The sequence below is a fragment of the Tachypleus tridentatus genome, chromosome 3 (assembly GCF_004210375.1).
Source record: "Tachypleus tridentatus isolate NWPU-2018 chromosome 3, ASM421037v1, whole genome shotgun sequence".
NCBI lineage: Eukaryota > Metazoa > Arthropoda > Merostomata > Xiphosura > Limulidae > Tachypleus > Tachypleus tridentatus.
The window spans coordinates 30094488-30120632 of record NC_134827.1 but is presented as its reverse complement, the minus strand read 5'-3'; the positions used below and the strand labels follow the sequence as shown (position 1 = coordinate 30120632).

General features: G+C 37.3%; 1 protein-coding gene and 1 long non-coding RNA gene across 2 annotated transcripts in view; one reads left to right on the top strand and one right to left on the bottom strand.

Annotated features, from left to right (window-relative positions):
- Positions 1–3036: 3036 nt before the first annotated feature.
- LOC143246622 (uncharacterized) lies at positions 3037–4459 on the bottom strand. The gene is made up of 2 exons (XR_013026079.1): positions 4322–4459; positions 3037–3373 (listed from the first exon to the last, which is right to left on the bottom strand). It is a non-coding gene; the product is annotated as an uncharacterized LOC143246622 (long non-coding RNA).
- Positions 4454–26145, top strand: part of LOC143246621 (platelet-activating factor acetylhydrolase 2, cytoplasmic-like) — a 52582-nt gene continuing 30890 nt past the window's right edge. Inside the window, exon 1 of the mRNA XM_076493656.1 lies at positions 4454–4901. Coding sequence (XP_076349771.1) covers positions 4731–4901 — 171 coding nt within the window. The 5' untranslated portion in view covers positions 4454–4730. The remainder of the gene's footprint in view (positions 4902–26145) is intronic.

Genomic DNA, 26145 nt, shown 5'->3' with positions numbered 1-26145 from the left:
ACTAGGGGGCGTTAAAAATTAGAATATCAACTTTGATCTAGAATCCAACAACGAATTGATTTGGAGGAAGCAATATAGGTGGCGCAATAAAGAAGATTCCACTGATTTTTTTTGTTAATAAAATCAGCATCTATTAGGGTTTCTTACGAAACGTAAACATCGAAATATTTTGTTATTCAACAGATAAAAGAATAACATGTATAAACAATCAATGAAATGTAGATAATCAAAAACAAAATGAAATTAGGATAGAAATTCTCAATTTGAAACAGTAGCAGCCTGTCTGTAATGGATATAGACCCGAGGATCGTGGTTTGAATCCTTGTCACACCAAACATGCTCGCCCATTCAGCCATGGGAGCGTTATAATGTGACGGTCAATCCCACTATTTGTTGGTAAAAGAGTAGCCCAAGAGTTGGCGGTGGGTGATGATGATTAGCTGCCTTCCCTCTGGTCTTACACTGCAAAATTAGGGACGGCTAGCGCAGGTAGCCCTCGTGTAGCTTTGCGTGAAATTCAAAACAAACCAAACCAAGCCAGTGAATATAATAATGTAATGTTAAGTATTTAGGTTTCTAGAGTCAGTGATACTTAAGGGTTTGATTCTGCTATAGCTATTTTCACTTCGTACGAACTGAAACGAACAACTAATGGATTGAAAAGTAATTAATCTTAAACCATATAAACCCAGAGGGATTTTAGGGATATTTTTGCACCATATTTGTTGTTTACAATGACCTTAATGACACTTAGTAAAAACTGAAAGAAAACTATAATCAGTACTATCAGTCCATCCCACTAACTATTACTGTATATATTTTCTACAGACAATTAATAATATCACCATTTTTTGCCGGTTATTCAAGAGTATTTAATATGTGGACCCCTATCGGAATTACTAAACGTCATAAAAATAAGTCGGTAATTTAAAGGTTAAAAATCTCTTAAACTAACCATTCCTAATGCGATGCTATTGGGTTTGCGACCGAAAGCACTCCTGGTAGGACACCGATAAATCTAAAGACTTACAATGCAAAAGTCCCGCGTGCGACGCTCAGTGCCGAATGAAGTTGCTTTCCTCTAAAACAAAGCAACCAGCGACGGAAAATATTGATAACAGAGCAGGTTCCAGATGATGATAGTATGCATTTTAATCATTGTAAGAACAGGGTGCTTCATAAGGTACACTGCATTTTAATCATTGTAAGAACAGGGTGCTTCATAAGGTACACTGCATTTTAATCATTGTAAGAACAGGGTGCTTCATAAGGTACACTGCATTTTAATCATTGTAAGAACAGGGTGCTTCATAAGGTACACTGCATTTTAATCATTGTAAGAACAGGGTGCTTCATAAGGTACACTACATTTTAATCATTGTAAGAACAGGGTGCTTCATAAGGTACACTGCATTTTAATCATTGTAAGAACAGGGTGCTTCATAAGGTACACTGCATTTTAATCATTGTAAGAACAGGGTGCTTCATAAGGTACACTGCATTTTAATCATTGTAAGAACAGGGTGCTTCATAAGGTACACTGCATTTTAATCATTGTAAGAACAGGGTGCTTCATAAGGTACACTGCATTTTAATCATTGTAAGAACAGGGTGCTTCATAAGGTACACTACATTTTAATCATTGTAAGAACAGGGTGCTTCATAAGGTACACTGCATTTTAATCATTGTAAGAACAGGGTGCTTCATAAGGTACACTGCATTTTAATCATTGTAAGAACAGGGTGCTTCATAAGGTACACTGCATTTTAATCATTGTAAGAACAGGGTGCTTCATAAGGTACACTGCATTTTAATCATTGTAAGAACAGGGTGCTTCATAAGGTACACTACATTTTAATCATTGTAAGAACAGGGTGCTTCATAAGTTACACTACATTTTAATCATTGTAAGAACAGGGTGCTTCATAAGGTACACTGCATTTTAATCATTGTAAGAACAGGGTGCTTCATAAGGTACACTGCATTTTAATCATTGTAAGAACAGGGTGCTTCATAAGTACACTGCATTTTAATCATTGTAAGAACAGGGTGCTTCATAAGGTACACTACTTACTGAGTGAATTTTTAGTTTTGGATCCAAGATGGTGTCTTGCTCTAATCGGAAGTTAATAGTAAATAAATAATTGAAGAAAAATAAAGAGATGTTGGAAAATACGTGTTATAACAGACCAGAAGAAAGAGTAGAGTTAATCAGGTCATGACCTTAACACTTTTCCATATCATGTCCAGCTACAAGTTGTGTGTTAAAAACTTAGCGATTTTAATTCAGTACATTAAGTTCTATGATTTGTAGTTAAAATAGTTCAATATTTAATCTCATATCATTAGATTTTTCAAGTTTTTTCAGACACGCTCCAAGATCCCTCTCACACTACCCTAGAGATGGCGCTGTGGCAGTGGCTCGATCAATCCATAACGAGAGAAATCTAATATAAAATTTAGATCCAAGACAACGCCGTCTCTTTGACTACGTGTTACATCTCTACGTTATTTTTTCAGGCTAGTTTAGTGTAGGTTTAGAAGAGTTGCTTTATATACACGTTGTTGTCACGTTTTATTTAGAATTCCGTCTTTCGTTTGGAACTTTTAGAATAATTAATCGAAACATGTCATCGGGTTTTTCAGGCAAGTTTGTCGTTTTCTTAGTGCAGAGCTGCACAACGGGCGGTACACACTCTGTCTACTACAGGTAATCGAATTCTGGAGTTTAGCGTTCTATGTCCGTGAACTAGCCGTTGATCCGTCGGGGAAGACGCGTTTGTAAGATATGTCATGTTTTAATGAACACTCGCACGACAGACTCTGACTGATTACTTAGCGAGTGTTCTAAATCCTACTTCAGTATAGAGTTAATAATTTTAGTAAAGGCTGAGTGGAATAAGTCCAGTTATTCTTCCAATTCGATGCAAATTAAGTAGGTTATAATTGTGTCATGTTGCGTTATCTTAGATAAGTTCTTTTCAAGTGTACATGACCACACGCGGGAAGGAAAGGCGCGAGTGAGATTTGAAATGGAAAACAAAGTTCATGGAAGGTTCACTGGGGTTTAAGTTCCGCTTGAAACAAGAATTATGGAAACAGATCAAAAATGAAGGATGAATATATGATCATAAAAATTACTTACCCAATTACGTCAAGAGCTATCTCGAGACAAGGAGAAGAGGACCAACACACGGCAACACATGTGTTAGGAGAGATGTCCGTGGTGGTACCTGAGCACGTGTATCAAGTTTTGTCTTGTTAACCTTGTAAGAGGGATCGAACACAGTTTCAAACATTACGGCCTTCCAAGGATCGTGAGGGGAACAGTAACACAAAACCTGATACCAGATATTCTGGTTCAGCGAAATCCTAAACAAAAACAAGAAAAAAGGAACTATTCTTAGGCTCCTCTTATGTCTGAGTGACATTCCAGGTAAAGGTTGTTTTTTTTATTTCGCGCAAAGCTACACGAGAGTTATCTGCGCTAGTCGTCCCGAAATTAGTAGTGTAAGGCTACAGGGAAGGCAGCTAGACATCACCACCCACCGCCAACTTTTGGGCTACTCTTTTACGAACAAATAGTGGGATTGACCGTCACATTACAACGCTCCCATGGCTGAAACGGCGAGCATGTTTGGTATGACGGGGATTCGAACTCACGACTTTCAGATTGCGAATCGAGCGTCTTAACCACCTGGCCATGTCGGGCCACCAGGTAAAAGAGCTGTGTCAAACATATGCGTAAATATGTCATAAAGATATGTCAAACATATCTTTAGTCCAAAGAGGTTGGAAGAGTAAGCTGAACATGCGTTCATACAAAACATTCCGCTCAGTTAACAAAGGTGCTTTTTTTATAGCAAAATCACATCGGGCTATCTGCTGAGCCCACCGAAAGGAATCGAACTCCTAATCTTAGCGTTGTAAATCCGTAGACTTACCGCTGTACTAGCGGGGGGCGGTTAACAAAGGATGAGAATTTAAACCATCAGTTAATTATCGGCTTGTCACAGTGCAAAGCAACATAAAATGAATTAGTTGTGCTAAGTGGACTGCAGGGACTCGAAACTCGACCTCGCTTCGTAGAGCTGTAAGTCCATATATTCACTACTGACACAGCGAAGAGAATCGTATTGAAAATTAACTGTAAGAAATATAATTACTCAATTGTGACAAAAATGATGACTACATCTATTGAAATATCTTGCAAGTACTCTAAACTGCCCGCTGTTCTAGCTAGTGTAGAAACTACAGTCCTGTCTTATATAGCAAAGTAAGAGTTACTCGATATAGAAGATACCCACATAAGATACAAACCTTGTCATATTAAATAAGTGCTTATCAGCCTATTAAGCCAATTCAGACAATTCAAATAGAACAAGGGCACGCTTCGCGGAGTTCCTCGTTTAACGAAAGTGCTGCCACCAACATCACAAAGTGATATCGCGAGGCAGAAACGTGGGTACGAAGTGAGTTTCCTTTTGGCTTACGTCGTTAGTCGGCAAACTTCCACGAAGGAAGCAGGGAAATGAGAGCCCTAGTGGTGATTATGTGAACTTGGCTCCCGCGTTCATGAAAGTGAAACGTTAGGTTGTTGAGCGATGTGTGTTTTTCGTGCTATGAGGTCACCGTAACGTGACATAGTAGATTCGGGACACAGAAACGAAAGCCTTAAATCGAAACTACTATCGACACTGCATAAGGCTTAGTTCTCCAAGTAGCTATCATGCAAAAGGAACGAAAGTTTTTTAAGTTTAAACTGAGGCATGATGGACGATGGCATATTCCGTTACCGTCCGGGCCTTTCACGGTGGGCTGCACAGACATTATGACCAGTTATTCAAAGTCCGGGATATTTGTGAGATTGTTTTACCCTGCAGCTCAGAGTGGTATTTTGGTAAGTTTGAATGAGTTATTAAACCTACATTATCTACGCATAAAATTTTAAAATACAATATGGTATATATATGCATTAGAAACAGTTTATGAAACAAAGCATCAAATTAGAAAATGTTACGGCATATTTTTGCACATAAATCCGCATATGTATTAATTCAACACAAAATAAAACACACATATAAAAATATAAACTTCGGTTTCGTGTTTTCAATGATACTCTCCTGTTTCCAAGGTTTGGTTTGCGTTTAAATTTCGCGCAAAGCTACTCGAGGGCTATCTGCGCTAGCCATCCCTAATTTAGAAGTGTAAGATTAGAGGGATTGTTTGTTTGTTTGTTTTTGAATTTCGCACAAAGCTACACAAGGGCTATCTGCGCTAGCCATCCCTAATTTAGAAGTGTAAGATTAGAGGGATTGTTTGTTTGTTTGTTTGTTTTTGAATTTCGCACAAAGCTACACAAGGGCTATCTGGGCTAGCCGTCCCTAATTTAGCAGTGTAAGACTACAGGTAAGGCAACTAGTCATCACCACCCACCGCCAACTCTTGGGCTACTCTTTTTACCAACGAATAGTGGGATTGACCGTAACATTATAACGCCCCCACGGTTGAAAGGGGCGAGCATGGTAATGCAATTTATTTATTGTATGTAATGTAATACATTTACTTACTTAATGTATTTACTTATGCAATATAATATATCTACTGTGTATAATATAATCTATCCCACAAGTACAAACAGTTTGGTTTACTACATCCAAATAATCGTAAGAAAAATTCGTGTTAATAACCGGTACTTTTCTAACACAAAAAATATTAAGTAATTATTTGCCAGTGAGGTAGCTTTCCGCCCCAATTCATTTTTCGAGAGAACTATTTGTTGAAATTTAACTTTTCCTATAAGTGTCACGTGATGCATCTAATTTTAAGAGCGTTTCCACCATTCTTTCTTGCTCGGGTTATTTTTTTTTCCCACAACGTTCCGTTTTAACAAAAAAAAAATTAATATCACTGTTACGAAGGTTCTTTTTAAAGTGAGGATAAGTTTATCCATTCAAATATTCAGAGCCACATTTTTTCGTCAGCCCTTAGGAGGATTTTGTTTTTGAATTTCGTGCAAAGCTACATCAGGGCTATCTGCGCTAGTCGTCCCTAATGTAGCAGTGTAAGACTAGAGAGAAGGCAGCTAGTCATCACAACTCACCGCCAACTCTTTGGCTACTCTTTTTCCAACGAATAATGGGATTGACCGTCACGTAATAACGCCCCCACGGTTGAAAGGGCGAGCATGTTGGTTGTGATGGGAATTCGAACTTGCGACTCTCAGAGCGCCTTAACCCACTTGTTCATGCCAGGCACCCCTTTGGAGGATCAGTAATTAGTAGTAGTTTACGGATTCTCCAAGTTAAAATCCGGAGTTCGATTCCTCGTTGTGGACAGAACTCAGATAGATCATTGTGTAGCTTTGAACTAAAAAAAACAAACGAATAAACTTACACTTATCTCATCAAATATTTTATGTGGAGATTGTATTATTTAATTATTTAATATTGAAAGTTTCTATCTCTAATTAGCCAAGTGCTGATAATTCTTATTCAGTGTTCTTCAATTCCATTTCGGTCATTGAATTTGTGGATCTGAATAACACGAGAGGATTAGAATTTACAGAGAATGGATTGTCACTTGGTAATTTACAGAGAATGGATCATCACTTAGTAATTTACAGAGAATGGATCGTCACTTGGTAATTTACAGAGAATGGATCATCACTTAGTAATTTACAGAGAATGGATCGTCACTTGGTAATTTACAGAAAATGGATCATCACTTAGTAATTTACAGAGAATGGATTATCACTTAGTAATTTACAGAGAATGGATCATCACTTAGTAATTTACAGAGAATGGATCGTCGTTTGGTAGTTTCATTTTTTCACATCTCGTCTCAAATTTGAACCCGAAACCTTACGCAAATCGGGTGAGGAATCTACCACCCATACTTAACGGTTGGTACAACGATGACTCGGTATGACCAGATGGTTAGTGTGCTCGACTCGTAATCTAAGGGTCGCGGCTTCGAATCCCAGTTACACCAAACCAGATGTGACGGTCAATCCCATTATTCATTGGTAAAAGAGTAGCCCAAGAGTTGGCAGTGGGTGGTGATGACTAGCCGCCTACCCTCTAGTCTCAAACTGCTAAATTAGGGACGGCTTGTGCAGATAGCTTTCGTGTAGTTTTGCGCGAAATTAAAAAACAAACAAACAGTAATACGACTTCGAACCGATCAAGTACTTGTTTGCACCTGTCATCTTTGTTCAAGCTACGCTAGTTTTCGCTGAGTGTTTGTTTGTTTGTTGTGTTTTTCGTTGATAAGGCAACAACACCGGCGAGGGCTGATTTTATACCAGTCAACTCAGTCACTGATACATCTCTGACATTGGTCAAAATTCGAATGTCAATGAAACGTTAGCTAGAAAATAAGTAAAATAAACGTGGAAAATATTGTTTCAAACGTCGAAAGAAAAACATTCATAACCATGTATCGAAATTCCAATTTGTCTCTGGGTGGTTCTCGAAAATTAAATGTTTTTAGTGCATTTTATTGGCACTTTAGGCACAAAACTACACTATGAGATGTCTGTACTCTGCCTACCACTGGTATCGAAACCCGCTTTCCAGCGGTGTGAGTTCACAGACATTCTGCTGTGCCATCAGGGGCCTGTCCTTCACGGAAAGAGACCAATGTTCTATCGAAACATGCTCTGCCACAAATAATTCAACTCGTTATGCTTGTGCATCGTTGTTAAGAACTTTCTATAAGACTTGGAAAATTTTCTAAAGGTTCTCGAGTTTTCAACAACAAAGAAATCACATTAGTAAAGTGACGTCATAATCAGAGTGTTATTATTACACTAGCTAGAATACCCGTACCCTTAACGAAGATTGTGTAAATTCACGATTAATGAAAGGTTATCTTAAGTCATGAAAAGTTGCTTCCTTTCTTTGTAATTGTAAAACACGCCCATAAAAAGTGGAAAACACGAAATGTGAAACTGCACACTTGCATGTATTTCCACATGGTCATAACAAACCTTCGTGATAAAGTTGATGGAGATCCACCTACACTCTGAAAAGTAGTTACATAGGGAATAGACAATACTGTACCTTAGAACCATCTTAACCTGAGGGTGACCTAGGAAGGTCGAAACGTTGTTCTCTCCGTATTAGTAAAAGTATTAATGCCCATACCAGCCCGTTTTAAGACACATTTTTATTTGAAGTGGGCTTCTCGTAATCAAGAACAGACAGTCTTATTATATTTATGGTCCGGCATGGCTAAGTATGTTAAGGAGTTCGACTCGTAATCCGAGGGTCCTGGATTCGAATCCCGGTCGCACCAAACATGCTCTCCCTTTCAGCCGTGAGGGGGCGTTATAATATGACGGTCAATCCCACTATTCGTTGGTAAAAGAGTAGCCCAAGAGTTGGCAGTGGGTGGTGATGACTAGCTGCCTTCCCTCTGGTCTTACACTGCTAAATTAGGGACGGTTAGCACAGATAGCCCCAGAGTAGCTTTTTGCGAAATTCAAAAACAAAAAATAAACTATTATATTTATATAGAAATGTATATTAATAACATAATGTTGTTACTTTTTTATTGTCGTTAGTAGATATATATTTTTATTAATAACTAAAATAAAATATTTATTTCGTGCATTTGTTTTAACAGGTTCTTTTTAAAAAGTCAGTTTTTCATTTTAAACTTACATACCTCACGGCCTATCAAAATATACTAAATATAAAAAATACAATAATCAACCGTGTGTGGTATGAATTAGTCATACATGTGTTCTTTTCATGGACTTCAGTTGTGGAAAAAGCTCCATTTATGTATATGCATACTAAGCAGGGATATTATGCATTTTATACTATTCAGTTGACTTCGTTATACCTGATTTTGTTATTTTCTAGAGATAATACACGTTCTGTCCGCATGGGTTATTGGAATATCTCTGCACGTTTTATGAAAACGTAGGCAACAACAGATTACTTTGCTGGTGAAACAGATTATATCTCAAGGTTACGTTCTTCGCTATGCTGAATGACACTGACCAGTCACTTGGGTAACACCGGTCGCTATTAGTAGAGCCGATATTTCCCGTTAAGTAACAAAGGCTAGATTTAACACGAATCCAGTAGAAGTTCGATGTTCATGTGCAAATATGCAAAATGTGTTTTATGTTATATTGATTTGATAAATGTTACATTCATGTTGTGTTACACGTATGGTAGCCACTTTTTTATCTCTTAACTTAAAACTTAATCAATTTAGAAATTCAATATCATTTCGTAATTTATCCTGCTTATATGGAGCGGACCTATCTCTGCTGAAATACGTTTAGCCTGAGAATACCTCGCGTTATCTTTCATATGTAGAATGTTTCTCAACATGTTCCAACATTTTCAGATATAGACGTCGTTTAAGTCATGCGTGAGACATTTATAAGGATCTTAAGTATACAGAAGCTGACTTAAGAGTACAGAATAAATATGATTACATTCGAATGCATATATAAATGTTAAATCCTGTAGTTTGCTCCCCCCCTATAGTACAGCGGTAAGTCTACGGATTTGCAACACTAAAATCAGAGGTTCGATTCCCCTCGGTGGGCTCAGCAGGGAGACTGATGTGGCTTTGCTACAAGAAAAACACATACACGCTCCTGTAGCTTACAAAAGTTTGCTTAAACAGTCTGACCAAGACTTCGAAGCAAATTCCTAGACTTACATAAGGAAAGCGACCTATATGCGTCTTCGTGCTTATAAAGTAACTTTACGATAATTTTCATTCTGTATTGTAAAGCACGAAAAGTCTACAAACATGTGAACCACTTCTTTCTTTTCTCAATGTTTAATATTTGTTTTGGCGATGACAAACAATGAAGTGACCTAACTGCTGTACTGTGTGTTTGTTTGTTTATTTGAATTTCGCGCAAAGTTACACGAGGGCTATCTGCGCTAGGCCGTCCCTAATTTAACAGTGTAAGACTAGAGGGAAGGCAACTAGTCATCACCACCCACCGCCAACTCTTGGGCTGCTCTTTTACCAACAAATAGTGGGACTGACTGTCACATTATGACGACTTCACAGCTGAAAGAGCGACCATGTTTAATGGGACGGGGATTTGTACCTGCAACCCCACATTATGAGTCGAGCGTCCTAATCACCTGGCCATGCCGGGTCCCTGCTTTACTGTTTCACCAAATCGTTTACATTTAAATTTTCTCTGTTTTAAATCAAAATTTGATTTTCAGAGTGTAAGAAATTCTTAATCTATGTTGATTTTATTTGTTTTGTGTGAAAATCACACTCGACTTAAACAACTTTACAAGTGACGCGTTAAAATGTAACATTAGATAGTCTTCTAACTATATTACGATAACGGTTCATTAGTGTTACAAATACGTCTTTGTGTAACAAGCAACAAAGCTCTATGTTTTTTATTAACCGACTGCTTGTAGCAAAATTTTTTAAAATGAATAAAATTTTCCATAGGCGTTAACATGTCAATACCTTTACGTGGAGTGTGGCAAAAAAAATTTCTTTAGCTATATATTACATTTCTAAATTAAGAAACACGTCTAACTGGGTTAATATAGTTATACTGATATCGTGCCTTACTAGGCCTGTCGTAAATACCAAATTAACATGTCCTAATGAAAAAAACAAAATCAGCGTGATTTTGACCAACAGAATTATTCTTGCTTATAAATGTCTGAAGGCCAATAAAACAACCCAGCTTTAAGCAGACCAACAGCCTAAATATAACAAACGAAGGCGTGCAACTCGCAGATTGCGAGTCGAGTGCCCTGACCACTAGGGCTAAACACCCCCTTTGCCGCTGCTATCTTGGCATTTATGACCGTTTCTGGATAACGTACATGGACTATTTTCATGAGTGTATTACTACGCCAGTAATAATGTAAAGCTGTTAGGGACCTCGTCACCACAGTTTCGTTCCTGTTTGAATGTGAAAAAACAGTTCATGTAGTAATACTTTATATAATTAAAAGGAAAAAAAAATGAAAGAAAACGTTCCATTAAATGCTTTATCTTTCGTGAAAAAAACACAACACATTATATTCTTAACTATTTCTTTGTTATTTCACAACAACTTTTGACAAATATAAATGAGTCAAGCATGGTAAATAACTTATTAACATCTAAACTTTGTCCACCCCCAGCAACACAGATAGCTCTTTGTGTAGCTTTGTGCTTAACAGCATACAACAACGCCATCTATATAATTTTAAAAGTCTTTCCTCGGGGAACTACTTCTTATCAATTTCATTTTTTCCCCATAAATTTATAGAAATACTTTTGTTTTAACAGCCCGACTTTCATTAGAACTCTGGTGTGTCTGCTGACTTACAACGCTAAAAACTGGGTTTCGATACTCAAGGGGGACAGACCATAGATACCCCATTGTGTTTGTTTGTTTGTTTTTTGAATTTCGCACAAAGCTACTCGAGGGCTATCTGCGCTAGCCGTCCATAATTTAGCAGTGTAAGACTAGAGGGAAGGCAGTTAGTCATCACTACCCACTGACAACTCTTGGGCTACTCTTTTTACCAACGAATAGTGGGATTTACCGTCACATTATAACGCCCCATTGTGCAGATCTTTGGTTAACTACGAAGAAACGGCCCGGTATGGACACGTGATTAGGGCGTTCGACTCATATTCTTTGGGTCCCAGGTTCGAATCCCAGTTACACCAAACATGCTCACCTTTCAGCCGTGGGGGCGTTATAATGTTACGGTCAATCTGACTATTCATTGGTAAAAGAGTGGCCCAAGAGTTAGTGGTGGGTGGTGATGACTAGCTGCCTTCCTTCTCGTCTTACACTGCTAGATTAGGGACGGCTAGCGCAGATAGCCCTTGTGTGCCTTTGCGCAAAAAACAACAATAAACACAACAAAGAACGAAGAAACAGACCCATTTCACAGCCCATTCACTGGAATGTAACCCTCAGCTTAATTACTTGACTTTGTACCGTTTAGTAGAGTTGATTGCAGGCCTACCTACATAAAGTATAATACAGAGTAATTTAATGGCTTTGCTGGTTCAAACATTCTGTGTTGAAAGCTGACCAAATGGTATTGATAAAATTATTAATTTTTATGTACAATACACAGAGGGCACCAGCAGTATTTAGTTGAACTTCTGCCATATTGAAGTGATTTTTTTCTATCCATAAATAGTTTATGAAAATTTTTGTCTACAAATCTGAAGTGGTCCATCGAGGCTTATTTCTTAAGTAATTCTAAATTAAGATTTAAGTGTGTGTGTGTGTGTGTAGGCAGAGGAGTGGGCTGTAGTTGTTGGCTCGTAGATGGCTCAAAGATTACAGTGCTTGGGTCCCAGAGTAGATGTCTCTTATAGGTGGCGTTACACGAGTTGAGACAGAAATAGTATAATCACACACACCCGAGCACAACAAAAATCATTTTATGTATTTCACGAACAGGCCTTTCATGAATTGGGTCAAGTGGGACACTGGAAAGTCTGCCCTGCCCCTCTGTACGCCGCAGACACTGATAATACAAGAATACACAACTTATTTTATCAACTTGTACGTTCCAATGTTCTTCATTTCCACGTGTTTTCAAATTTATAAACTTTACTTCCCCCTGATGAGACAGCGGTAAATCGTTGGAGTTACAACACTAAAATCAAAGGTTCGATCCCCCTCAGTGGACACAGCAGATAGCCCGATGTGGTTTTGCTATAAGAAAAAATACACACACAGGTAAAGTATTATAAACCAGCACTCAATGGATGAGTTCAACTAGAATCTATACCTCTTTGTTCACAGAGGCTGTGATAGGTCAGGGCCTGACTGTTTTTCACTTTGCTCATCAATAGCCATAAGAGATTAATTAACCAGAAACTCGGTTCGAGTTTCCTCGAAGGTAAACACTGCGCTGTTTCTTTTTCGGCTGTAAAAAGGGCGGGAACAAAGTTGAATAAAGTATTATGGGAAATGTGAGATGTTTCTTTATTTTTTGAATTTCTCGCAAAGCTACACGAGGACTATCTGCGCTAGCCGTCCCTAATTTAGCAATTTAAGACTAGAGGAAAGGCATCTAGTCATCACCAACCATTGCCAACTCTTGGGCTACTTTTTTGCCTAGGAATAGTGGGATTGACCGTTACATTATAATGCCCTTAAGGTCGAAAGAGCGAGCATATTTGGTACAACAGCGATTCGAACCAACGATTCTCGGATTACGAGTCGAGCGCCTTAACCACCTGGCTATGTCGGGCCATTTCCTTGTAATTCACACGTCCTTTTAAGGTCAATAGATTTAAGGTCAAAACTTTACGTAAGTTTCAGGCGCTGCTAATTACGGTTCAAAGAACAACACCCATTTGTTCAAGCACTTTCCGTAGATGTTCGGTCGCCATTTTATTTTATTCGCGAAGAAGTAGACATTGTAAGAACCTATGAACAAAAGCGAAGGAAAATATTTTACAATATGTGAACTACACCACACCTGTCATATCTAGTGCCGATGATGCCTTTCGTAAAATACTAGGGCTCTTTTGCTGGGTTACAAAAGACATAGGTCAAGACACTATGTAATCATAATTTTTTTGATAAACAATTAATGTTTTTGTACGAACCACATTAATCAAATGATTGTTCATTACCACCAACTTTATTTAAACCATTAGCAAATCAGTTGTCTTGTCTCTGTGTGTGTGTAAGAATAATTAACATAATATTATTCGTTATGCTTTATTTTTCATTTAACACCGATAATTTATTTTTATTCTTATAACTGTGATCATTTCAATTAAGTTTACTGTCATTCGCACGAGCTGGCGAAATTCAAAGGAAGTAACTAATGAGAAAGCTAGTACCTCAATACCAGGAACTGATCATTTGAATTAGCACAGATGGCGACTTTCAGCCGACGACACAATTGCCCTAATAAAATACGAGTGTATATGCAAAGTTACTGAGTCATAAAAAAACACACACACGAAAACTGTCAATACGAAACAGTTACGACTTAGAATACACAAGTTTAATAACTCGTAATCGACCTGAGAACATTGTCATTAGATCATTCTAATATCGGAACCTGAAGGTAAGGCGGAAATCGGTTAGAACTCATTGTCCCAATTAAAAACGAAAACGGATTACTTCCTTTCATGTTTGATATGTTCTCTTGTTACAGTGAAGAAAGTGTGTTCTCTCAGAATGTTTTTGTTAACCTGTGTCATGTTATTACGTTTGTTAATAAACAATTTACAGAAGTCCAACTGTAGTATTACAAAATGTAGCGACTCTTGGAACACTCGTCTCATGACACAAAGGGAAGTGTTGTTACTTCATACACTGTCATTACCATATTCTGCTGTCCTTTTTTCTAAACTTAATTTAGACTACCTATTGCTCTTTAAGTAGGTCATCTAGCCGGCATTTCATGGCGAAATTATTCAATCATTCACTTGAGGACATTACTCCCAACAAACTCACGTTCATGGTTTGGTTTCCGTGGTCTCCATAGCTATGGTTCTACCCAACTTTTCAGTCTGTGAGAGCTATTGCTTACTGGTTCTGTTAGAACTAAATTACCTGAGGTTAGCGTTAGTAACGTGGAGGATTTCGGTTCGTGGGTTAGATGTGTCTTTGCAAGTCTCTTCGATCTGGGTTTGGACTTCCTACACCGTATTTTATACGTGATATTTGATTTAGAGTTGTAAGTCGTAATTTATACAGTAAATATATCATACAGCTTTCAACTAAAACGAAAGAACCGAAACTAGATAATCAGAGGCGAAAAGTTAATATTCGAAAAGTTATTCATAGCTCCATGTTTCTCGTTCAGGTGGTAGTTACGTTAGAGATCATCCAGAATTTTCTTTCACAACTCAGGTAAACTAACAGCTTGCTTGTCTTGCTTATAAACGCAAATCTACACAATAGACTATCCGCACTCTGCACATTGCATGTACTGAAACCCAATTCTAAAGTTATAAGGCCCCCAGACTTTCTGCTGAGCCCTCTGGGGAGCCTGGTAGTTTTATAAAACACAAATATCTAAGTTTCAATTGATTTCAAAAGCTTTAAAATCATAACAATATAATATTCATTTATTGAAAGAATTAATTGTATTATTCATGTGTTTATCTCACAAATAATGTAATCCGTCTTTCAGTTTGGAAGAACACGCAGTTTTACAAATAAATAAACACCGCTAATTAAAAACGAATGAAGATAGCATGCCCGGTTTATTAGTTTATGGTTTAGTTTGAATTTCGCACAAAGCTACTCGAGGGCTATCTGCGCTAGCCGTCCCTAATTTAGCAGTGTAAGACTAGAGGGAAAGCAGCTAATCATCAACTCCCACCGCCAACTCTTGGGCTACTCTTTTACCAACGAATAGTGGGATTGATCGTGACGTAATAACGTCCCCACGGCTGAAAGGACGAGCATGTTTGGTGTGACGGGGACTTGAACTCACAACCCTCGGTTTATTGATATAAACCGAGAAGAAATCGAGTAAACATAAAGTATGCGAAGTAATTTAGTGAGAGATGTTTTAGACTTTTACGTTTGATATGTTTACTTGAGGCGCAGATAGCCTGGCTTCTTTGTGCTATAAAACACCAAATCATTTTTGCTGAAATATTTTACTGAATATTAATTATGCCAGTATATAAAATATATATTACAAATATAATTATTTATATTTTCAGCTAACTTACGAAATATTAATTAACAAGAAAGAACGTTTTCAAAGTAAATTCAGTTCTTCAGTATTAATTTTCTTTTGTATTACCTTTCCATTGTATAAGGACTACGTGGCTAGCTAAGTGGGCAGTTCCATAAAACTAGTCATTAACTGAAAAATTAATCATCAGTCGGTTTTTATGGTTTGTTGTCTGACCTACGATATTTATTTTACGTTTCCATTTAAAGATAATAACAGATATGTCCAATTATCACTTATGCGGAAACTAATAAAGTTTGGTTATAGTATTTGTTAATTGAATGTGTGTGTGTGTATATGTGTGTTTTCTTATAGTAAAGCCACATCAGGCTATCCATTGAGATCACCGAGGGAAATCGAACCCCTGATTTTAGCGTTGTAAACCCGTAGACTTAATGCTGTACCAGCGGAGAGACTTATTAAAAGTGATACGAAAGGCTTCGTTTTGTTTTAACTCCTCGTGTTATAAGTTTAAAACTCGAATTTTTGTATTTTTAGCGCAGTGGACTGTCTGTGTTTTGTTGTAATCGGAGAATCGAACCCCAATGGTGAACAAATCGTGAATGACGTCTGTAATGCATTTACTATTATACATTTATTTTAATATACGTGTTTGTTTAGGTTTAATATATATTTACAAATGCACGTATTGCAAAATTCTCGCCTACTCACTAAAATTGTGTAAGAATCAAAAATGTACTCGGTGTATATGAAAAACATATTAGTGATTGCCAGTATTATTACCAACTGAATTTTTGAGAACCTCACCTTAACCTGTTGACTGCCAAGTATTTCAGCTGCAACGGCAACTCTGAACCAAGTTCAAAATACAACTCTAATGCTTCTTCATTTTGTAACTTTTTTCGTGACGCCATTTTGGATCGAAAGTGAAACAATTTGTAAGTAGGTCAAATGCATGTATGATGCTGATATCTAGTGTTGAAGTTAGGTATTATTGAGAACGAATTAACTGGTCCGTGGCATTGTGTTACCGATCAGCTTGGACGAGTTATCTCGTCTACGGCACTGAACAGGTTAAAGTTTATAAATCGACGTGTCAAAAGATAGTTTTATATTTTAGGTTTGCTACTATAAACCTCAGAAGCTATGATGAATACTTATCAAACAGAATATTACAGATATTTGACAAGGAACATTTATAAATTTCGAATATTTTAAGCCGTTTATTATTAAACACAAAGAACTATCTGTACTCAGCCCATCATGGTTATCGATGCCCAGTTTCTAGCATTGTAAGTCCACAGACATGCCACTGTGCCACTGGTGGGCGTGAGCCGTTTAACTTCAGAAAATTAACTTCGGACGTTAGTATTTCTTCGAGAGCATTAGATATTTACGTCGGTGAAAACCTTACGTGCGGTCATTGAAAGAGCTAACTATTTAATGGACTGTACCGACATTAACTCGAAATTCATTCGGTCATCGTTTAACGTCGATAAAATATTCAATTTCAGGCTATATAGAAGAGCCATTATTATTTGCAAGTTTGTAAAACTTTTGTATTTAAATCATTATTTGAACTAACAGTTATCACAAGTTTTATTACTGTCTGCATATTGAAATATATTTGTGTTGTTGTTGTTCTGAATTAAGCACAAAGCTACACAATGGGCTATCTGTGCTCTGCCCACCACTGGTATCGAAACCCGGTTTTAAGCGTTGTAAGTCCGTAGACATACCGCTGAGCCACTGGAGGGCATTTGTGTTAAGAACGAAAACTGTGTATACCAATCTTATTGGCGAATATCATGAATTGTATACATATTAACATTCAATTAACTTCTAAATTCAAATTAGGCCCAGCATGGCCAGATGGTTAAGGCACTCGACTCGTAATCTGAGAGTTATGGGTTCGAATCCCCGTCACACCAAACACACTCGTCTTTTCAGCCGTGGGATGTTATTGTGTGACGGTCAATCCCACTATTTATTGGTAAAAGAGTAGCCCAAGAGTTGGTGGTGGGTAGTGATGACTAGCTGCAAAGGTATGGACGGTTAGCGCAGATAGCTCTCGTGTAGCTTTGCGCGAAATTCGAAACAAACCTAAATTCAAATTATAATTTAATTCAGTTTTAGGTTATTTCAGTTTTTAATACAAACATAATAAATTGGAGATTCGTACGAGATAAATTATAATACGTAACATAATAAATTGGGCAAGTAAGTTCATTAGTGCCGATAAGATTTGATTATGCATAATTATCAAGGTCTTTATGAATTACCCACCCTCAAACGACTGGAAAGTTATATATTAGAGGTTAAGAAACCAATGAGAAGATATAAACTGAAAAAAAAGCATATTATTTAAATACGAATCAATGATGACTTGTTGTCTGAGGAGACATTATGATAATATTCTAGTGTCTCCACTAGCCAATCAAAGTCGAGTGATAAAGATAAGTTAGAAATCGATTAAAATTCAAACAAATCGAGCTTGAACAAACCCGTATGGAAGTCGAAAAAGAGAAAGACCAAGTCCTTATCGAATCTGAATAAAAAAAGCAAATGTCTTGAGGCCGAACAAGCTCGTATCGAAGTCGAGAAAGAAATTATGCTGAAAGAAATGGAAATTAGGCTTAACACCGATCGATCAAGGCAAGATGACAAATTGAGGAGAATCCAGACGTGTTTTCCTCGTGTGCATCGTCTCCATTCCAGGCCCAAAACAATTGATAAGATACGTATTTAGAGAACGACAGAAGATCTCATGGGGATCTTGTGAATAATTAATTATCCTACTGACAATTCCTTTTATAACAAAATTACAATTTAATCAACACTCACGACGAAGAATAAGCATGTTTTTGATTCGTTATAATTGTCCACATAGCAGTGAGTTTCATAACGTACAATAAAAAGAGAGCGACCACTCACTGAGTACTCATGTATCATAGATTGCTTTCAGGGCCCGGCATGGCCAAGCATCTCAAGGCGTTCGACTCATAATTCGAGGGTCGCGGGTTCGAATCCCGGTTACACTAAACATGCTCGCCCTCCCAGCCATGGGGGCGTTATAATGTGACGGTCAATCCCACTATTTGTTGATAAATAGTTGGCGGTGGGTGGTGATGACTAGCCGCTTTTCCTCTAGTCTTGCACTGCTAAATTAGGGACGGCTGACGCAGATGGCGCTCGTGTAGCTTTGCGCGAAATTAAAAAAACAACAAAAACAAAAAACAAGTTTGCTTCCTTTATTTAATTCGACGCGATAAAAATACCGCACTTCTGAAAATGATGTAAACACCGAGCTCTGTTGACAATGGGTATTTTCTTAAAGATAAAGTGACTTACATTTTTATATCATAAATATTTATTTTTAAATTCGACGCAATGAAAACATTTCTTGTGTAACAGTGAATAAAGAAAGGGAACCTGCTTATTAAATTACATTTTCTTAGGCGTGAAACATGACTTAAAGTTTTGTTTTTTTTTACCTGTCGAAGATAGCTGAGAAATCTCACCAAATCTTCGGTTATTTAACTTGCACTTTAATATTCATACCACACACAAATATCTAACGTACTGTTTACTTTGTAGCAGATGGTATATCAGCAGGAAGGTGGTAAGATTACTAACTTACCTAGCTCAGGGCTAAAATTCGGTTAATAGCTTTGTGTGTGTGTGTATTTTCTTATAGCTATTTGCTAAGCCAACCGAGGGGAATCGAACCCCTGATTTTAGCGTTGTAAATCCCTAGACATTCCGCTTTACTAGCCGGGGGCGGTTTTTTTTTTTTTAATTTCGCGCAAAGCTACTGGAGGGCTATCTGCGCTAGCCGTCCCTAATTTAGCAGTGTAAGACTAGAGAGGAAGGCAGCTAGTCATCACCACCCACCGTCGACTCTTGGGCTACTCTTTTACCAACGAACAGTGGGATTAACCGTTACATTATAATGCCTCCACGGCTGAAAGGGCGAGCAATTTGTTGTGACAGAGATTCGAACCCGCGACCCTCAGATTACCCAGTCGAGAGCCTTAAACACCTGGCCATGCCGGACCCTCTGGACACGAACTGTTGTTGGTCAATTATGCTTGCAACGCTATTTCAGTACTTGCATCTTTACGTCGAGTTCTAGAAGTCCTTTAACTCATTTTTTATTTCGTAATGTATAAAATATACCCACAGGTCCTTTTTAACAAATCTGTGTCGGTCGTAAAACATACTGTTGCAATACACGGATCTCTCGAAATAAGGTCGAACTTTCATTCAAAATTTAGGCCAGAACTACCCGGAAATGAAAGTACCTCAACGAGGGATCTTTTCACTTTTGTTTCTTGTGCTAGGGATAAAGAAATGACGCTCACAAACGATGCGTTTCATAGCCACTCAAGCAAACGTTTGTTGTACCTTTCATCCGCGTACCTAAAGAGAAGTAGGGTTAATACAGCGCCACCTTGTCATGCTCCCATTCACTCGAGCAGACTTGAGGACAGTAACCTATAACCTCGTGAAGGATGGGTTCAAAACGTGAACTTAAGTTGGGAGAATAAAAATAAAGAGAGAGAGAAAGTGTATCCTTTATTTTCTCCCATTAGTCTATCTTCGTGTAATAGTTATTATCACAGGTTCATCTCACTTTTCATATTAGTTTCCATTGTTGTAATTCTAAGTCCTCGGTTGGTATATAATTATCATATGTACTGTCATTAGCTTTGATGTCAGGCGTGTCTTCAAACTCGACCGAGTTTCTCTTGTTACATAAGGCAATAAACATGCTGAAAAGTCTCTGGAAAATATTCATTCCAAATATCTATACCAAAGAAGTGGCAGTGTAATCTTGAAGACGTTGTGTGCCCTCTTTCGCAGTGCAAGAACTTTGGCTTTATAATACTAAAATTAATCACTCTAACGCTACAAGCTAAAGTTCTCCGCAGATGAGTTAAGACACTCGACTCGTAATCTGAGGGTCGCGCCAAACATAATCGCCCCTTTCAGCCGTAGGGGCGTTATAATGTGACCGTCAATCCCACTATTCGTTGGTAAAAGAGTAGCCCAAGAGTTGGCGGTGGGTGGTGATGACTAGATAAACTACATCTGTACCTCATGTACAGGGTGGCCCGTAAGTCCCTACCCATCCATGTATCTCATGTAATCTGTGTATCTGTGTGTATCTCATCGTTAGTATCATAACGTTGTTTAAACACAATATGTGGATGGGTAGGTACTTACGGGCCACCTTGTGTATTATCAGTTTGTCTTTGTTCCTATGGAAGTTCGTTTTTCATTTTGTTTATAGAAAACTTAAATAAAATCGAAAAAGAGACAATTATTGTTTTAACAGGATAAATAATGTTATATTGGAAAAGTTTCAACAATACCGATAGTGTAAGTAGTAATAATATATTAATAATATATTTTTGCATTTTAAAGATTTATATTTACTTCGTTTAGCCCACTAGTGGCACAGCAGTGTGTCTGCGTACATACAACGCTAGAACCCGTGTTTAAGTACCCGTAGTGGGCAAAACACGGACAGCCAGTTCATCGTGTCGCTTTTATTATGATCCACGTCTATTGCACACACGCACACACGTCCGTGTTGTCACGTGCATGTTTACAGCCAAATATATAATTTAAGAGTTAAGCAACAAACGGCGAATTTTTCGTAGAATATAATAATTAATTTCATGTATTAGTTTGATATACATGGTTATCGTTACGTTTAAACTAACATGATACAACAATGGAGAACGGTTCATATTGATATATTAACAATACAAATAAGTTGGCAGATATTGTTAGATTAAGTTGTAGATTTGTTAGTTTCGTAATTCACAAAAATTGTATGAATAATATGTGTGTTTTGTTCTGTGATTCACAAAAAACGTGAAATTAAATTTCATGTCGTCTGTAATTCACAGAAATGTTAGGTTAAATATTGTGCTGTTCTGTAATTCACAGAAATTTACGTGGGATGTATATGTTGTCTTACGGTTCTCAGGAACTTGTTTTCTAAAGTTGGTGTGCTTTTCTAAAACTTACAGACAGTTGTTTGATTACGTTTTGTGTGTATCTCGTTGTATAGTTTACAAACTATTGATTGATTAAGATATCTGTATTGTTATACAATACCCAAACACTTATCTCATTAAGATACGCGTGCTAGCCTACAGTTCAACAGACACTTAGTTCATTATGATATCTGTATTGTTATACAATACCCAAACACTTATCTCATTAAGATACGCGTGCTAGCCTACAGTTCAACAGACACTTAGTTCATTATGATATCTGTATTGTTATACAATACCCAAACACTTATCTCATTAAGATACGCGTGCTAGCCTACAGTTCAACAGACACTTGGTTCATTATGATATCTGTATTGTTATACAATACCCAAACACTTATCTCATTAAGATACTCGTGTTAGCCTACAGTTTAACAGACACTTGTCAACATTACTCAAACACTTGTCTCATTAAGATAAGCGTGTTAGTCTACAGTTCATCAGACACTTGGTTGGTTATATCTGTATTGCTATACGATACCCAAACACTTGTCTCATTAAGATAAGCGTGTTAGCCTACAATTCAACAGACACTTAGTTGATTGTTTAATTAATAAGTAAGAGTCCGTATACAAGATAAATAACAACAATATTTATTAAGAATGCAGTCAACGTGAAACCACATAACATAAAGAGAACAATAGTAAGTGTTTGTGATTCGTGTGTGGAACTGATAAGAGAGGAAGAACATAAAAATATAGGATCTCTCGCTTTCTCGGGGGGGGGTCCCTCCCACCTGTAAGCTACGCACAAAAAAAGGTACAAATGTTAAAGTTAAGATCCACAGATGCTTTTAGTTTAATACTAGTAAACACTGTTTAAATCTACTAGATTAAACCTCTGAATATATAAAGCTTTTATAATATCGGAAACGTAAATCAATCTCAGTCCATTAGACTCTAGGTAGACACTGGCTTTGAACTTCAAAATACAGTTACACTAACAAAGCCAGACTTAACCTTTCTTAACCGCGAACGAAAGGGCGGAGAAATCCCAGGCCAATACACATTTCGCTGTCAGAGAAGTCAACCATCTATTTCTGGAGTGAAGTCATAGCTATTTTTCCCGCAAGAAAACATGATTAATGACCAATTAGTGAATCTGAAGAATTCAAGGACAAGCTACTTTTTTTTTTATTTGAACAGAAATTTTGAAGCATTTAAATATTAACTATGATAGAAGTAAAAACATGGATGGCATCACCCTGAACCACAGTTGTGTGTCCTGCAATTTGGTTGTTAAGTTGCTTTTTATGTGTTGTTTTACAAGTCAAAAACATCTATTTAATCAAGTTGTGTCTGTTATTAAGCGGCCCGGCATGGCCAGGTGGGTTAAGGCGCTCAACTCGTAATCTGAAGTTCGCGGGTTCGAATTCCCGTCATACCAAACATGCTCGTCCTTTCAGCCATAAGTGCGTTATAATGTTACGATCAATCCCACTATTCGTTGGTAAAACAGTAGTCTAAGAGTTGGCGGTCGATAGTGATGACTAATTGCCTTCCCTCTTGTCTTACACTGCTAAATTAGGGACGGCTAGTGCAGATAGCCCTCGAGTAGCTTTGCGCGAAATTTCAAAACATACAAACAAACTGTTGTTAAATATTCCAGAAATATCTGTTTGACTAAGTTATGTATGTGTGTTTGCATTGTTATATAAAACGGAAACATTTATTCGATTAAGTTTTAGGTATTTTTTCTAGAATTAACGACATTTTCTCTATTAGGTTTAATTCTAGTATTTATCTCTGCGGTCACTAACAGCGGTCCTCTTACAAACATACACATTGTAAATACTAATACTATTAACTATAATTGTCTCAATACATGGCGCTAATATAGCAAACAAAATCACTGAAAGATTTTAAATTAATTAAATTAAAAATATTACAAAACTGAAACTTTTTACCAACAATGAAATGTGTTAGGTTTGAGATAAACAGTTTACCATTCCCAAAACACAAATAAACATATTTGGTACGACTGAGAGTCGAACGCCTTAACACGCTTGACCATGCCGGGCCGTAAATTAGTGTCAATAAATATTTACGTAACTAAGCAATATTCAGTTACAAGCTTCGCAATGCAATAAACCATTTATTTGGTTTTTTGGGCAAAGATACTCAAAGACTATCTGCGCTAGCCGTCCCTAATTTAGCAGTGTAAGACTAAAGGGAAGGCAGCTAGTCATCACCACCCACCGCCAACTCTTAGAGTACTCTTTTACCAACGAATAGTGGGATTGACCATCACATTATAACGCCTCCACGGCTGAAAAGGTGAGGATGTTTGGTGCGACCGAGATTCGACCCCTTGACCCTCAAATTACGAGTCGAACGCCTTAACCCACCTGGCCATGTCGGGAAATAAACCATTTGATAACTTTCTTAAGGTTATTGTTGGTGAACTCTTCATATCAAATGTACCACCGGTGGTAATCGTAATAAGATACTATATTTATTTTATTATCCGTTGTCACAACCACAGTTAATTTTCGTAACATAACTCTTACTCAGTTTTCCCCCCTCTCCCACTGGAAGATCGAGTTGCTGATGGGGGTTTTTATTACACATGTTTGTTGTTTGACTAAAATAAAACAACGTTGATACTGTAGTCACTGTACGAAGTTCACCTTTCTTTAATATGAAACGCTCATTCTGTTCTTCGTAACAGACTTCGTTCTGTTCGAACAACTCGGACTGGTATTTTGTATTCATCTTCCGTTAGTGACCGACCACCAGCCTAAGGATATTTTCACACGGGGAGAGGGGGAACATGTTGGTTTTTAACGTCTGAATGAAGGAAGTTTGTATCTGTCTGTTTTGTTTTAAAAACTGGTTTTGAGTCCTGCCTCCCGGAAATGTTCTAATCAAACGTTCGTATAAAAGACCTTTTATAATGTTGTTGAAAACTAGTGTTTATGTGGATTCATTGCCGAATTTCATGTTTTTCCTCTAATTATAATGGCACTAATAAACAATGACACTTTGTAAAAATTACACTACGAAACTTTATTACCAAAGCCATGTAATCTGAATAAATTATACGCAAACTGTTGTCGCTCGGTAGGTCAGCTTATGGACTTATAACGTTAAATTCCGGGTTCGATTACCCGCATCAGACAGATTGTAAATAGACCATGTTGTAGCTTTGCACTAAGAAATAAACAACTAGTACTACTGTTTTATATTGATACATATGTACATATAACAAGTCCTTTACTATTATGTGCATTCATAGTTTATCCAATATATCCCTGGTTTCACTTCCGGCATGTGAATACATATATCACTAACAAAGTATTTCTTGTAGTTTATCCAATATATCCCTGGTTACACTTCGGGCATGTGAACACATATACCACTAACAAAGTATTTCTTGTAGTTTATCCAATATATCCCTGGTTTCACTTCGGGCATGTGAACACATATACCACTAACAAAGTATTTCTTGTAGTTTATCCAATATATCCCTGGTTTCACTTCGGGCATGTGAACACACTAAGAATACATTAAATTAATGGTTTTGTATTTAAAGCTGAAAGTCCCTTTTAACTTATACTCTGTTTTTAAGTCACATTTAATTGAACTATCTGATTTTCAAGTAGCTACATCCAAAAATTTAGTGACGAATACCTTGGTATTGGTATCAATGGTATTTACATGGTGATAACATTACTGTATACTTTCAAAAACTCAAATAATAGGATGAGATTGGTAGTATCATAATTGTTTGTATCAAAATCACATAATATTCGAACTCTTCCAAAGGCTAGACGTCCTGATGGTGATATGAGTCGGAGTGTATATGGAAGACCTTACCAACTAAGATATCCTTGATTAGTAGAATAGAGATGCTAATATCTGTGGAGACCTCTTGTTTTTGTTTTTTTAATTTTGCGCAAAGCTACAGGAGGACTATCTGCGCTAGCCGTTCCTAATTTGGCAGTGTAAGACTAGGGGGAAAGCAGCTATTCATCACCACCCACCAACAATTCTTGCGCTACTCTTTTACCAACGAATAGGAATTGATCGTAACTTTATGACGCCGCAGCGGCTGAAAGAACGAGCATGTTTGGTACGCCTGGGATTCGAATCCGCAACTCTCAGATTACGAGTCGAATGCCTTAACCACCTGACCATGACGGGCCTGAGACCTCTTGTGAAAGAAAATACAATAGTTCAGAAGACAAAGTGCTGGAAAACGACTCTTGAATCATAAGTTGTCATTTTAACTGAACTAAGTAACACACTTACATGATAGTAAGAAATACATCTTGAAGTTGGCGTGATGGGCGAGAAACACAAACAAGTGCTGAGACTCGTTCCAGACGCTGAGTACTAAGATAATTGTTTTATTTTTTTTAAATAATTATAGTAAAGATAACATGTCAGCTACTCGTATGATACAAGGGTTATGATTTC